General features: G+C 34.8%; 1 protein-coding gene across 4 annotated transcripts in view; it reads right to left on the bottom strand.

Annotated features, from left to right (window-relative positions):
* Abd-A (abdominal-A) overlaps positions 1-16,402 on the bottom strand; it is a 134,010-nt gene that overhangs the window by 67,444 nt on the left and 50,164 nt on the right. For 2 of the 4 annotated variants that reach the window (XM_074171675.1, XM_074171676.1), the window contains exon 3: positions 15,055-15,114. The exons of the other annotated variants lie outside the window; for them this stretch is intronic. In XM_074171675.1, the coding sequence (XP_074027776.1) occupies positions 15,055-15,114 (60 nt within the window). The remainder of the gene's footprint in view (positions 1-15,054; positions 15,115-16,402) is intronic. 4 annotated transcript variants of the gene reach the window in all.

Raw genomic sequence — 16,402 nt, 5'->3', positions numbered from 1 at the left:
GCAGAATCACGATCAATTCGTTCAATTTTCGGACGGTGATTTGTGATTCGTGCTGACAGGCGTAGTAGTGGAGCAATTTCGGACTTCTTCTATTAACCAGGGCCGGCTTCTGCAGACGCGACTTTCGGTACATTTCGTCGATTTCCTCACGATATACTACGATCAATATATATTTATTGAAATATGGAGCTACAAAAATATATGACATTGAAATTAATTAAACTTTTGAAACAAACAATAGTTACTATTTCTTTCAGAAGGCTACTTGTTTCTTGTTTGCCATTGATCTTATCCAAAAAGAATATCCAATCAGATGAGAGGTAACGTATTCCAAAAACACTTTATTGTGAGATTTTCACTAAATTGTTTTACAAAAATGCAACACGTGTTTCGCCATACAATGGCTTCATCTGGCGTGTCTTTCAACACGCCAGAAAGACACGCCAGATGAAGCCATTGTATGGCGAAACACGTGTTGCGTTTTTGTGAAACAATTTAGTGAAAATCTCACAATAAAGTGTTTTTGGAATACGTTAGTTATGGATTTTCATCAAGTATCGGCCGATTCCATCATATAGATGAGAGGTAATGTACATTGTTATTATGTTTTTTGATGAATTATGTTGAATGTTTCTAAATAAATAGGTATACTTGAAATGTTTATTCATTGAAGGGTTGGGTTAGGTCCAAAGTCAGTGGGTCTATTCGACCCTTCAACGCAACCCGCAAGGGTTTATTGTGGCTTGCACCTATTCACTCGACCAAATAAACCCAGCTTCTTAACGGAGCCGATAAGTTTGTATGGTGAGCGGTCTTTCAGGTCAGATGGTAAGAGTACGGCTCTGCCGAACTCTAAAAACCTGTCAGTCCCCAGCGGGGCAGGCACAAAGTATGTGCTCTGCTGTTTCATCATTTTCCAAATAGAGGCGTCACATACTGTCTTCCGATATTCCGAGTCCTTGCATATGATGATTCAAATGACAGTGATATATAAGAAGGCCTGTTAGACATCGTAGTTCATCCCTACTGTAGTCCAACAACTATTTGGTATCAAGCTTCGAAGGGTGAGTAAACGCCTTGGAGTGAGCCAATTCTGGAAAATTCTGCCAGAAGTCCACGAATCTTCGTACCAGCCAGGTTTCAATTCTATGTTTGACAAAGCCTAAAGCGATGCCAATGACAGGTTCTGGTCCGATGAAGCTGCTTGCAGCCCCCTCCTTTGCAAAGGAGTTAGCGGCCTCATTGGATCCAGACCAGATACAATCTGTTAAGTCTACCTATCAAGAAGAGTCGTTTTTGGCAATTTGCTACCAATTTAGACGTTGCTCGGTAGGAGCCAAGAGCTTCCAACGCCGCTTGATTGTCCGAGAATACTTTTATTGACATATCGATGAGGTTGGATTTATCCAATCTCTTCGCACACAATTCAATAGCGTAAATTGAAGTTTGAAATGCACTCGCATAGGTTCCTAGGTAGGTTGATATCTCTGTCCTAGGTATGCGACTGAAACACCTGCACCAAAATCGAAAGGTGTTTTTGATCCATCTGTGAACCAACAAATATCTGCTTTCAATATTTCCTTTTCTCGGAGGATCCAGACCTCTCCACTCGGGAATAGTACTTTATAAGGCAGTTCGTAGTTGACAGTTGGAGGCATAAAGTCAAAGGTCATTTCCACAATGCTGTGACTTCCAGTGTCAACCAACTGTTGCACTCTGCATTAAATCGATTTGTGCAATTGGCAATGCGCACAAGTCTATATGCAGTCCATCTAGCCTCTCTCTCCAGAAAAATGTGGAAAGGAGGTAGACCTAGAAGGATCTCTATAACCGCTGACGGTGTGGTACTGGTGACACCACTGAGCTTCGCCTGGGCCGTTTTCTGTAAAGGGGTTAAGTTGTCATTCAAAAGTTTAACTAGCCTCACGGAGAGAATGAAATTATTGACATTAATGAAAAAATAGTACTGTTGATTGTTCAATCAATCAATCAAAATATGCTTGATATCAAAGAATAACATCTTGTTGACATACATGTCAACAAGCGTTCATCTTTATTTTACTAGAATCTCTATATATAAGAATGGGTGAATATTTCTTCAATGTAATAATGCATAAAAACAGCTTTCTCCGTTGAAAACTAATATTCGACGTTGAAATGGACCTTCTGAAAAAAATCTTTGAATGTTAGTTCTGACCAACTTCCCAACAGACATTGGCATACTACATAAATTGTAGACTACATTTGAAATTGAAATTCATTGAATAGAAAATTTATAAAAACATTCTGTGAAAACTAACAAATTTCAAGATTCTGGAAAACGAAAACAATTATTTTTTCTTAAATAGATACCTAACAATGAATACTCGATGACAAAAGTAGTATATTCGTGGCATAACCTTACAATACTTGCTTATTTATGGGAATCTATGCAGCTCGCTGTTGTGACGAGCTTGTTGAATTCGCTAGTCACAACATTCAAATTTGGTGTTTCTTCGACACCCCACGGTGAGATTTATAATTTATGTGATGATTGGGACTGCAGTGAAAACCGCAAAAAAGAGGCAGAGGAAGATTTCTCATTAGGCGATCGATATCTTATAATAATAAATACTTGGCAACAATGCTTCAGCTCCTTTCTGAAACGTTCAACCTTGTTTGCTGACTTTCAGTACATTCAAATTCTTGCTTTTTTAAAATTATTTTTGTCTGCAAATAGTAAACCTTGAAAGTATAATATAGTTTATAGCCAGTCAGCTATTGAAAAATATAGTTTCGTAAATACAGCGAAAAAAGCTTATTAGTGAAATACTAAAGTGGAAGGGAAACACATAAACAGATACTAAGAGGCTTGCCAGAATGTCAAAATTTGTAAACATATATTTAATAGAACCTCTTGTTTGGGTATAATACTATTATACCACAAAAAAAAATTAATAAATATTTACATGTAATAATAATAGTAATACATTTATTTTTCCGAAGATGATAAAACATATAGGAATAGTCACTTATTATCTGAAGAATAAAATATTCATCCAATGTATAATAGTATTTTATGCAACGATCATGTAAGGATGGTTATTAAGACACGAGCATTAAGCGGGATACGAAACGAGCCGAAGGCGAGTTTTGTATGGTATATGCGAGTGTATTAATAACCATTACATGAGAGTTGCATACGCTATTTTTTCTAAACCCGATAAATAATGAAAAACTATAAATATTATATTTGTATTGAACACATTTACAGTAATTAACTCATATTTTAAAAAAAACACAAAACTTAATGGTATTATCATGGATATATGAAAACTATAAAGATTCTAATTATATTTATATTGAATATAACAACTGTAATTAATCTGATCTTTTAAATATATTGGAGTCGATGGTATTCCTTCTATATCGCTGTTTTCAGACATTTTGATAATATAGGTATGTAATATGAAAACTGATTTTGACAAATAAAGCAATAAGTTACTTAGGTTAGAATATAGGACAAACAAAGGAACAGGATTCTTGATTGAAAAATTATGGGTTTCTATTGGTTGATAATCTGTATCGTTATGAAAAATCTGTATCATAATGGATATCATTATGAAACGGATTATGGTCATATAAGTGTATTGTTAGAGTACGGGTGTAGAAAAAAAGCACTGTCGAGTAAATATTTTCTCAAGCGAGTTTTAAAAATAGAAATATTGGCGAAATATTCTTCAGGCAGTTTATCAAAAAGCCTCAGACTCAAATATTCAGAAGATTTCGAAGATACAACATAGTGATACAACGAAGATACAACACAGTGAAGAATGTGAAAATCATCGCAATTCCTCGTATCATAACTATGGACTTGTTGGATTCCAGTAAATTTATTTTTATTCGTGTCGTATACACACATTTCTAAAATTAAAATACTTGTCATTGTTAAAATTTTTGATTTTTTAAAAATCGGTCTACAGGATGCTTTGCTTGGGGTATCACAAATGATTTTTAAAATGAGTTTTTGTGCAATAAATACGTCTGGTGCAAGAGTGAATTCACCCCAGAAACATATGCCATATCGTAATCGGGAGGCTACTTGTGCATGATATAATACAAATAATTATTCACGTAACAAAATGTTCTGAGGTTTTCGGAACATAAAACATAATGAGTTCAATTTTGAGATCAAGTTGGTACAATGTTCTTTCCAGTTTAAACCAGCGTCTATGGTAATTCCAAGAAATTCAACTGATAAAGTAGGCTCAATCAAGATTTCATCAGTTTATATTGTTACAGTTTCGCATTATTTTTGGTAGCTGTGGAATCGAATTATATTTGTCTTATTACTATTGAAATAGACAGACTTCTGATCACACCATAAAACGAGGTAACCAACCGCAGTTGAACACTTTTGTTTCAAGGTATTTTCACATTTGTCATTGAGGTCATCTGCATATCTAATAAAGCTGGTAGAAGATTCGATATTATCCATGTCATTCGTGTGGAATAAAAATAAAATTGGCCCCAAAACAGAGCTTTGGGGAACGCCCATAGAGATATTTTCATATGCAGATTTAGTGGAAGTGTTTTCTGTGGGTCAAGAAACTACGTATCCAGTCGAGTGAAACTCCACGAATACCATATTTGTGCAATTTAGACAAGAATACCTCATGCTGAACGCCAGTCAAATGCCCTGCTGAGATCACAGAAGACCCCAACAGGGCACTTACCTGATTCGATTGCCTTGATCAATTTTTCATAAAATGACAACGCCGCACTCTGAGTTGAGCGTCCAGCCAGGAAACCATGTTGGTTATCTGAGAAGATGCTATGACTTAATTCAAAATTCATAAGTCTTTGGAGATAAGAATATTCAAAAACTTTGGAAAAGCAGGATATGACAGTAATGGGCCTATAATTTTCAAGATTTGCTGGATTTTGCTTTTTGTATACTGGGATGGAAAACATCCACAAGTGAAAGAAAGATTAACTAGATAAGATAGAGGCGAACTAATGTGACGTAACACCTTCTTCAAAATAAATGACGTAATATATCACAAGTCTGCAACAAAAAAAGTCTATGTATTTAGGTGTTTTCAAAACTACAATAATCCCCAAAAAATTCCAGAACGTCAGGTTATTTTGCAAAACGCAAAATTGTATTATAAAATAGGGAGTTTTTAGGACTAACCAAATTCCATTGCTTTTGTGGGATAGTCGAGACCGAGCAAATCACTGAATCAAAAAGTGTTGGCCTACGAGGAAGCTGCCTCCTCATAAAGTTCGTCTACCACCGCTTCACATAAAGCTGGAACTGATGCAGCAATGTATGAAGTCACTTCTACGAAATGGAAATTGCCTCAAATTCTTAATATCAAAGTTTCCAGGCCACTCAGAGACAAACTTGAAGGAAGGTGTTTTTGTTGGATCAGATATTAGACGGCTTATGGCTTATGGCATCACCACCATGACCGAAGTGAAGGGTGGATTACCTTCAAAGAGGTCATAGAGAAATTTGTAGGCAATGAAAAATACCCTAACTACATACAAACCGTCAATAGAATGTTAAAAGCATTTCGAACTTTAGGTTGCCTAATGAGTTTGAAAGTATCTTCATTCCCACCTCGAGTAGTTTTCGGAAAATTTGGGAGATATGAGTGAAGAGCAGGGTGACCGATTTCACCAAGATATTAAGGAGATGGAAAAAATATACCAGATAGACTACTGTTGGACGCTTCAGATGCTTTCTACAAACGAAAATGTACCAAAATGAAAAAAAAATAAATGTGTGTAGTGCTTACCACTGAATGTATTCCAGATGGAAAACAAGTTTTGTTATGCAATTATGATTGAAAAAAAAATGTTTTTTAGTCTTCCATCTTTTATTTTAATACGATAACTTGTTCAACATAGATAACTACAGTATCAGAAAACGTGACGTTATTTTCGGATTCAGCACACCCAAAAACATATCGATTACGCAAACAAAACAGCCCTCAATATATTTTTGCAGACTTCTGTAATTAGTCTGAGTTAGGTCTGCCATTTTTCTGTCAATCTCTGAATTGATAATGGTATGGTCAGGAAATAAATGAAATAATATCGGAGTGAAGATTTCGAAGTGGAGCAGCGACCAAACCGCCATTCCAACCACGTCTCTTGACCTCTCCAACAGCCTCGACGAGACAAATGAATAACAAAGCATGTGTAGCGTGTCGAGTGCAATAGAGCTGAGTATGAAATACTCCAGCGCGATTACCCTCAATAACGGTCTAATATTATCAAATTATCGCTCACACACGGCCCCAGCGGGCCGGCACTCCATAACAAGGCCCATTACATGGCATTAGCTTTGTAACCGCACTAATCCAGGTACTTTATGATATCATTAACGCTTCAAGAGCATGGCATGCCTTGCCGAATTTCATCTGGGCTTTGAGCTTTCATTTACATATCGCATGAGTCGACGGTACGTGCCTAATTGTATGTATTCTGGCAAAAGTTTCAACTAAAATGACAGCCATTAACTATAAGACTGTTTTATAGTGCACGGCGAGCAAACATCGAGGCCTAGTTGGAGTTTAATGTGATTCAGGAAGAGGAACTAATCGAGAATGAGTTTCAAAAACTGGTGGGTGTTTCGCAATATTTTTGCACATTGGTATGATCGAAGTAAACGATATTGTGTATACTTAAAGTTGGCGGCACTTTCGAAGCCCAAAAAACTGATACTAATGAACCGGCTGGGAACTAGTCCACGTGGAATGTAGAATTGGCGGTTCGTATTGGATAATTTTTACTAACCGAGTTTAATGATTGGCTGAAGGGCCATAAAATTAAATTTGAAGTCATATTACGGTGATGCGTCATCGCCGCGTGTCATCAATATTCAGTTCAGGAACTGATCGCGATTTGAGTGTTGAAATTCAATATTGGTGCAGTTATAATCACTTAAAATTTTTGTTATTTAATGTGGCGTCCTTTGACAAGTACTAATAGTAATAATGAGTGTGATAACAACGCAAACTTTTTCCAGTGTAGTGATTCCAATAGCGATGGTGAACAATGCGAAAAAGAGATACCAGTGAATATGATTCGGATGTATTTGAATATTGAACCAAACAGAGTATGTTTCAATATACATAAAAATCTACATCTCAAGTTTGGTTTCGAGGGAAACAAACTATTACAAGCAACATCAGATTTGACCGAAATTCCTTTCTCATCTGTACGTAAAATAGTCAAAAATAAACCTTATGAACGCAAAGGCGATGTAATACAGGATTACCAAAATGTTCACCTAATAAAATCATTGAAAAAACAATATACGACTGTTACAAAAGCAATGAGATTCGTACAACTAAAATCATAAGGAAGAAATTGAATACTTCCGGCCATAACGTGAGCTGCTGTGACAAAACTCTTCAGAATTGGATAAAGAAACTAAAATTTAGATTTAAAATAATAAACAAACATCAAGCAGTTATGGAAAGCAGAAGAATAGTGGAATTGCGTAACAAATACTTAGAACAAATAACTAAATATAGACCAGAACAACAGCAAATTTTCTATTTGGACGAAACTTGGTATGACACTCACGACACAGTTACGAAAGGGTGGACTGATAGTTCGAGAATGTGTACGCCTAACATACCTGTAAGCAAAGGATTGCGACTAATCACTGTGCATTGTGGTGGAAGTAAAGGAAAGGTTTCGAATTATTTGAAATTATGTGGAAAAAACTTGAGAACTGCAATGTTGACTATCATGAGAAAATGGAAGCTAGTATTTTTGAGGAAAGGTATGAAAACATATTGATCCCAAATTTGGATGCGAATAGTTCTTGATAATGCTTCCTATCATTCGTGACAGCTCATCAGAGTACCGAATAAATATTCGAGGAAAGATGAAATACAAAGTTTTTTAATGGATATCAATTTGTAATTTGCAAATTACTATACTTAAAACCAACTACTTGAAGTTTTGCACACAAAAACATTTGAAAAAGTGTATGCCTTTGAGAGTATTGCTGAAAAGTATGGACACACCATACTGATACTTCCCCCCTATTTTTGTGTTTTCAATCCCATCGAGTTGATTTGGGGAAAATTGAAACAAAGCATCAGGCGTAAAAACAATTTTCAAAAATTTGATAAGAAGGTAATAGAGGTAATAAAAGAAAAAGTATCTAATATTACCGAAGAAGACTGGCAGAAAAGGATTAAAAACTAAAAACTAACACGCGGACACGTGTTTCTGGCTATTGGCCTCATCAGCGCGGTTTGCCCCTATTTTTTGAATTATTTCATTCTTGATTTGTATCATACACACTCGATACAATCTCTATCTGTATTTATATCCTGGACCCGGATGTCACGCAGGTAGTTATAGCTGCCTACGTGGTCATGTCAGATGTAGCCTAGGAATTCTAGGTCTTCTAACTGGAACCACAAATGTGCTTTTGTTGTTGACTCCGTGCGTATGTGTTGTTTCCTGCTTTCGGCAAACAAGTGTTGTCCATCTTTACACTTGGCTGCACCGCGCTGATGAGGCCAATAGCCAGAAACACGTGTCCGCGGTTAGACCTATTTTTTGAATGTTGTGTCCACGAATTATTTCATTCTTGATATATATATATTGACATTTTGCCATTCTCCGTCAATATATTACTTATTCGAAATTGAGTTTATTTTGTGGAAAAGTACAAGCATGGAAATGAAAACTTAAGTTCAAAGTAATTTCCAACTGATATTTATGTGCCAATTTTTGAATCTGTGCCTTTTTCCTAGAGTGGAAATTCTAAACATCCTATATAATAGAGATTACAATGGATTCTCAACTCCTCTCCACTCTTCTTGCGATTCTTACGTCAAGCCTTCTTACGATACCATTAACATTCCGAATCACTAACCCGAAACGAACATTGAAACCGCTCATTCACGTTTTGATTAATGTCCGGATTAAGCAGCCATCAAAAGTGGGTTAGAAGCTTAGGTAGGAGACTCGAGAACACGAACACTGAATGCCGAAAGGATACATAAACACGCGTGAAGGAGGCATTCGCCGTAACTTTATCGCCATTTTGAACAGTTTAGAGCAGACACAGAATGCGTCGGAGGTGGAAGATAACGACGCCTGATAGTCTAATGAGGGGGATCTGGAGATCCCCGAACAAGGGAGAGACACTCCAATTGCGAAATTAAATTGGAAAATATGATTCGGATTACGGAATCGGTACAAAGATAATTCGAACCAGGCTTCCGCAACGGCAAAAGGCTGGTATAATCGGTTGAATTAAAAACGAGTTGAATCAAGAACGAAAGTTTCCAATGTGACTGGTTTGTTTGTAGTATTTTGTAGACAGTAACAGACAACACTCTTCCAATTTTCAATTCAGGTGCTAACCAACTATTTAACTCACTGAATGTTCAATCTATGTTCCGAATCATGATTGCCGTTTTTGTTTCAATAGGTCGATGTTTCCCCGCTCATACCTCAATTATTTACCAGAGTTCACCTAACTTTTCCCACAGCATTGAAACGGGTGAAGATGAACCATAAAATTGTCTCCACGGTCACCAGATTTGTTACTCCGTGATTTCCATATGTGGGATTACTGAAAGTTGAAATTCACACAGGACGACTAGAGTCTTTGGAAAATTTTCGTCGAAAAGTAATCGACCAGTGGAGATGAATGACGTGTGAGAAGGTTTTGAATGAAATCTTTCTTTTTGTATGGACGCAGACGGATATTAGTTTGGGCATTCATTCAAATAGGTAGTGAGCAAGCACCTGCATCAATAAAAAAGGTGGAAAAGACTAACGACGGAAGAAATGTACAATTCCAGATGAACCTTATATCATAGCATATACATCAACCATATAGTATTGAGAATAAAGTTTTGTAAACAGTATGTTTCCTAATTACGGTAAAAAATTTCAGATGGTGATTCCTTAGGTTGTTTTAGGAAAAAAGTTTCTATAAGCTTATGTCCGGAGTAGCTCTGTTTCTGAGATTTAGGGCGTTGAAGTTTTAAAAAAATGCTAATCCATAAATAAAGTACGTGTCAGCCATTTTAGCATTACTAAAATTATTCATTATGGAATCACTGCTAATTGAAAACTCTGACTTTCACTGATATGACAACATTATCACTGTCAGCTGTCTCCCAAGCTGGTGTTCATGATAGGCAAAGTGGCTTCAATTTTTTTCTCGAAAAAAACCGACATATGTTCATAAGAACTTTTTTCTTGAAAGGACCTAACGAATCACCCTCTAAAGTTTCGTACCGTAGTTAGGAAACACCCTGTATTATAAAGTTCTGAGCTTTTTTTTCGGGTGAAATATTGCGTTTTGAGAAACCTTGATATAACAATCAACTGATCATTTTTATTATTTCTGGCCATGGGTATGTGTATTCGGAAACAATATATATTCCTCAATCGTCAAAATATTCGCCATCAGTAGTGATGCTAACCAGACGTTTTTAGATTCCTCAATTTCATTACTAGCAATTGGCAGGTTGCAAAAGTCAAGAATTGAGAAAAATGCATTTCCAGTTTTTGTTTTATTCCTTCAAAAGGAAGGACGTACACAAATTTGAACTGTCTCTTCTGTGAAGTTCTCTTTTGAATTCCTCCCAGTTTTCAACTTTAGACAGAATGAAATACACATCCTATATTGGTGAAACTAAGAGCCATTGAATGTTTCCATTGTCGAGCACAAAAAACACACACAGCGAGGGGAAACCAGCAAATCAGGAATAACAGACCATGTTTGAACCCATTAACACAACATCGAGTGGTCCATGCTGAGATCTTACACAGAGAGGAACATTAGCTTAGGAGAAAATTCAAGGAAGCCGCATACATGTTGTCCAACTATGTATTCAGCCAAGCCAACGTAGAAGTACGCAGCATATGAAAACCCATCATCAAGCGAAAAATGGCCAACTCCCGCCAAACGGTCACCTCCTACTGAACCAGTAAAGCGGAAAAAATGGAAAGCGGGGAATCGGAGGAATCAGTCCAGTCATCACCCGAAGACGATTGTGGATACTAACAATTGAAACGTCGTGAACTAACTTGGCTTGAAATCTCTTAACTTTTTCACTTTTCTCTTTATTTTCATTTTGTATTTCTTTATTTTTAATTTTTGTTCAATTGTTTTATTTTTACTTGTATTTTATTTCACTATTATTTCATTTCAGGTTTTTTGCCTATTATAATTGTTATTTACAGCAATTTATTTTCAATTCTTTTTTTTAGTTGTTTCAGGGATTTCAAATCATTTTATATATTAGACAATGAAAGTCCGAACTAGTGAAATTCATCATGAAACATTGTCAATCACCTTCAAACGAACACATGTACCTTTTGCACAAAGCATGCCATGCATAAAATACCATATTTCCTAGAATTTACACAAAAAATTAAAAATTTACATTCCCTATAAATTTCCAATCAGTATAAAATTCCTTAGAAATTGAAGAATTATCACAGATTTATCGATATTAGAATACACAATTCAAAACGCGCAAAACTTTTTCACAATGAAGGATGCATTTTAGATAGAATACCAAAAAGTTTGACAAACAAATTAAATTTCCTAAACTACACCACACGATTTGATCTCCAGGTCGGTAGCCAGGCGGTTCCACGTGGGTGCTTTGTTCAGTCACTGCCGTGTTGGTCGGTGGTTCAAGTCCTAGTCTGAACGATCGATTTTCACTTACTATCGTCCAACCCGTGTTAGGAATCACACGTTAAAAGGTAAGACCTCGTTAATCCTTAGCTCGCACAAGTTTCGACTTCTGAGGGTTGTCGTTCTTAGGGGTGCGACAGCTGGTTAACGGAAAAACAGATTTTAAATAGATTTTTTGTGGAAATCAAATCGTGAGGTGTAGTTTATTAAATTACTATAGATCTTCATCAAGTAACGGCCGAATCAACCAGAAAAAAAACAAACTGAAGGAGTGAAAAACACTTCACATTTGAACTTTCACGACCATAACCTCGGAAATTTGCAAAGATTTCATCTGCCAAAATTCAGAAAACACCAAATATGTACCTCCCTAATATAGGAGAAACTTCCCATTGTAATCGAAAATACGGAATAGGCAGTTGTTCCGAGGGTAATAACAAGATCACGTCGTGTTGCCTTTTTCACACAAGGGAATCATCCAGTCTGTGTTATGATGTCATCCTACCATAACCACTCCATTGGCTTGGAAGTTCAGATCTTCGTATTGCATTTTTGATGCCTAGACTTCGGTAAACAGTTTTGGTTTCTCCTTCTGAATGAAAATCACTATCTTATAACGTCTTATGTACGGACTTTTGAAGTCTGTACATAAGGGTTTCATTCCCAAAAATGTTATTTTATGGAAGTGAAATTATAGTCAATCGTTATAGTAGGTTTATAGTAGTTTTCAATCTTCTCAAATCTAAAGATGTCAAATAAAGAATTGATGAAATCAGGACTGATAAAAACAAAGTAGATACAGCAACTGACATCATGATTGAAAAATAGTTTGAAAAAAGATATAAGCCAATAGACAAAATTTCCTTATTCGATTATTATGAAAAAATAACATCAAATCTATTGATTCAATATTTTGATTAGTTAGTTGATTAGTTACATATCAGCATGTCGTTAGCACTGTGAGGACAATACAGCTCCTTCTAGTGTCTACCGTAGACGTAAACGAAACGTCAGACATAAAACCTCGTATAATAGCTTTGACATAGAAATGCACTTTGTATAGCTTGATTGGTATAATTTTAAACGATTGCTTGTGTAAGCTTAAATTGAGGTCAACCTTCAAATCCAGGTGTAGACTAATTCGAGATATTTTTCGCTTGCATAAATGAGGCGAAAATGATAATACGGAGATGAGAGAATATGTCTCTGAGGAGAAATGATCTGCAAGAGAAAGTGCATGGTATGTTCAAAATATCTCGTTTTAATCACGAATAGGTACTACAGCATATTATTTTAATTTATCTTGATTATCTAGCTGCCAAATAATAACAGAATGAACTGATATTTATTTGCAATATTCCGTCCACCTGATGGGATTGAGAGAGATGATTATCAATAAAAATCTCCAGATATTTAAAAGTTTTACTTGTTCAATCATTTCATTAGCCTTTTCAAGTATGTTATCAATCATTGAAAGCAACAATATCAATTTCAAATCATTTTGGAAAATTACCACGTCGTTTTCTGCCGCATTACCGCATTTCTTTCCTTTTTCTAAAAATATCATGAATGAAATTGTTCTCAATATACCACCTTGAGGTGCACCACTTATGAATTTTTTCGATGACTTTAAGATTGCCAAAACCATTACAATTCAAATCAATTTTTTATTCTCTATTATCAAAGACATTTATCTATGAATAGACTAGATGGCATACCTCATTTATAGAACTCATTTAACGTCATGATGAATTTCATTAGATAGGACTTCCATTGTCTAATTATATAAAATGATTAGAAATCCCTGAAAGAACCACTGCAAATGAAAAATTTAAAAAAATAGCTGAAAATAACAATTATATTAGGTAAAAAACCTTGAACTGAAATTACAGTAGAATAAAATATAAATAAAAACTAGAAACAATTAAACAAAAAATAAAAAATTAAGAGATTCCAAGCCAAATTACTTTAAGACGTTTCGTTTATTAGTATCCACAATCGTCTTCGTCTACTCTTCACATGGAAGTTCATCTCGAATCATGAAAATAAGAACAGATATTTATTGTTTTAGTTGAATTTTTTTATTATATATTTGTTTCGGAAATCAAAATATGCATTAAAAAATTTGTCGTTAGTCAGAATAGACTCCAACCGAAAACAAAAACATCTTTAAGAAAGGTGTTGATGAAAATCTGTTGGAACTTAATAGGTCATCTGGGGTAAAATAAACCTATTCAAAATAGTTTTTGAAAATTCTGTTTGAATTAAAAAAGGTATATTTTAAAGAGAGATTGAATTTTTGGGAAAAAAAGGTTTTGGCTTTCTACTTCTGCAACTTTATTCAAAAAAGTGGGAAGCAAACTCTATACAAATATGTGTAAATCATGCAAAGAAGTAACTTTTGTATATGATTTACACATCTTTATATAGAGTTACCCTTTTAAAATTAATTGCTTTCTTTCTTCCTTGGCGAGATCCCCACATTTTCTTGCAGATGGAGAAGTAGAAAGTCAAAACCTTTCCTACACAAAAATTATGTCTCTTGACGCGTGCTTCACTAACCAAGTTAGCATCATCTGAAGACGATAAGTCTGATGTTGCTGACTTGGTTAGCATCTGATGATGCACGTAGTTCGTGAAACGGGCGTCAAGAGACACTATTTTACTCCTTGTGTGGGACAAGAGCTTTCAATAGAACCCAAGAAATGTATATTTCATATTTCAATTTTGCCATGAACATTCAAAATAAGTTAGTTAAGTATATAAGAATGATTTGGTACCTAATGCTTCAGATGTTTCTTTTCTATTAATTTATTCACCTAATCTGAGAAGATATTGTTAAATGCTGAGCTAGCTGCATCCTATGAAAAAAGGCTTTTATCGTTATCATCAACAAAATAGTTTCATTAATAATTTTTTCGTGGAGTATTACTATTATTGTTGACGTGTCATGCCGTTCGAGAAACATCATTTGTCTTTTGTTTAGTCCACTTAGTCTCAACTATGTGACGTTTATTCATGATTTCATCAAAGGTATCACTGTCATTTTTATATCTGATTAACTTGAAAAATAGTGGGCCTCTTCAATAAGTTGAAACTTTACTCATGGTTTGTACGAAAATTAATCAAGTTTTAAGGAGTGTGTCTGAAAACTGAAGATTTTCGAAATGTTAGTTGCATTATGAGTTTGGAAAATAAGTATTTCGATGACGGAATTAATATACTTGGAACTAATATATTGAAAAGAAACTGAGAGATAAAATTCAAACTTGTCAGAGATCATTTGATTTTTCAGAAACGCGGACGGGGATGAAAGAAACAAGATGGAGATGGTTAGCGGTGGAAAATAAATGAAGATCACTTACCGTCAACGGTATCAATCATCATTCCGCTATATGGATGAGAAACGTGGACAAGCGGTGCAGCTGAAAAGAGAAGACTACTATAGGATTAAAATTTATTGACACTCCACCAGGATGAGACTATCAACAAAAAGGCCGGAAGGGAAAAAATGGAAAATAGATCGATTTTATCATATCCAGTAAACTGACTTAATCTGAAGTGCCTACTTATGTTCGAAGCGGGTGCAAAACTGTGGTGAAAAAAATTAACTCGTTGGTTACAAAAAGTGTATCCGCAGTATAATGAAACATTTAGGTATAAGTAGGATCCATCTGCAAGTAATAAATTTGATAAGATTTATTCAAAAGCAGGTATGACTCACAATGTGAATTTAATTCGGAAATTTGTGTACAGGTACAAATTCAATGACAAATGTGGCACTTTTCAAAGTATCGACCACATTCGATAAAATCAATAAATTTCAAGCAAAATACTATAAATTTCATTTATACATGAAGAGATGATTCTAGAAAAAATTATCTATTTCGTTCAATATCAAGTTTCATAGTAATTCCAAGCAGAAGTAATACATTTTCAGTTCACTGATGATGGAGAAATTTGGAACTGCTATGACATAAAATTACTCATTTTGAAAACATATTGGCACTTCAGACATTGGACATGCTCTATAAAAGTCGAAAGCTGATCTATTCTCAATTTTTTCAGTTAATTTGATATTTTTGCAACATTTTCGGACATAGTGGAGTGCCAATGAGCTATGAACATTTTCAGAGAAACGTATGAACCAAACATCAGTGATTTTGAGAAAACTAAAAATGAGACTATCAAATTTGAAACAATCTTGATCTGAAGGTATCATAAAGAATATATAAAGAATTTCTGAAAAGTTATACTCGCATAAAGAAATGAAGGAAATGGTATACATTCTGTTTATAGAAAATAATAAAGTGAAATGATTCAAATATGATTCTTGAAAGAATGTTTCTCTGTGAAAAAATAATCAGGTTCATAGCAATAAAAACTAAAAGGTTTGATTCATTATTCAGACTGCATTTTCATTATTTTGTAATAATAATATATAAAGTAACTGGCAATTTTGATTTTATCACTTGGAGTAATTTGACTTCCTACAAAGATGACACGGAAATATAGTACTGAATATAGAGTGAATAATTAGTCGATGGTTTGTGTAATATTAGATTTGCCACATGCCAAATGTAACATGGATATATATATCTGTAGAATATAAGATACAATAATTATAGACTATGAATTTTTTGAAATAGGTGATTTTTAAAATCACATGAAAAAAATTTATAATAGAATTGAAAGATATCACGGTTAGACATC

Source organism: Leptinotarsa decemlineata, unplaced genomic scaffold (assembly GCF_025532065.1).
Source record: "Leptinotarsa decemlineata unplaced genomic scaffold, Ldec_3_MD MMD2_tig00000026_RagTag_RagTag, whole genome shotgun sequence".
Lineage (NCBI taxonomy): Eukaryota > Metazoa > Arthropoda > Insecta > Coleoptera > Chrysomelidae > Leptinotarsa > Leptinotarsa decemlineata.
The sequence above is the reverse complement of the archived record's forward strand: the minus strand, read 5'-3'. Positions and strand labels throughout refer to the sequence as shown.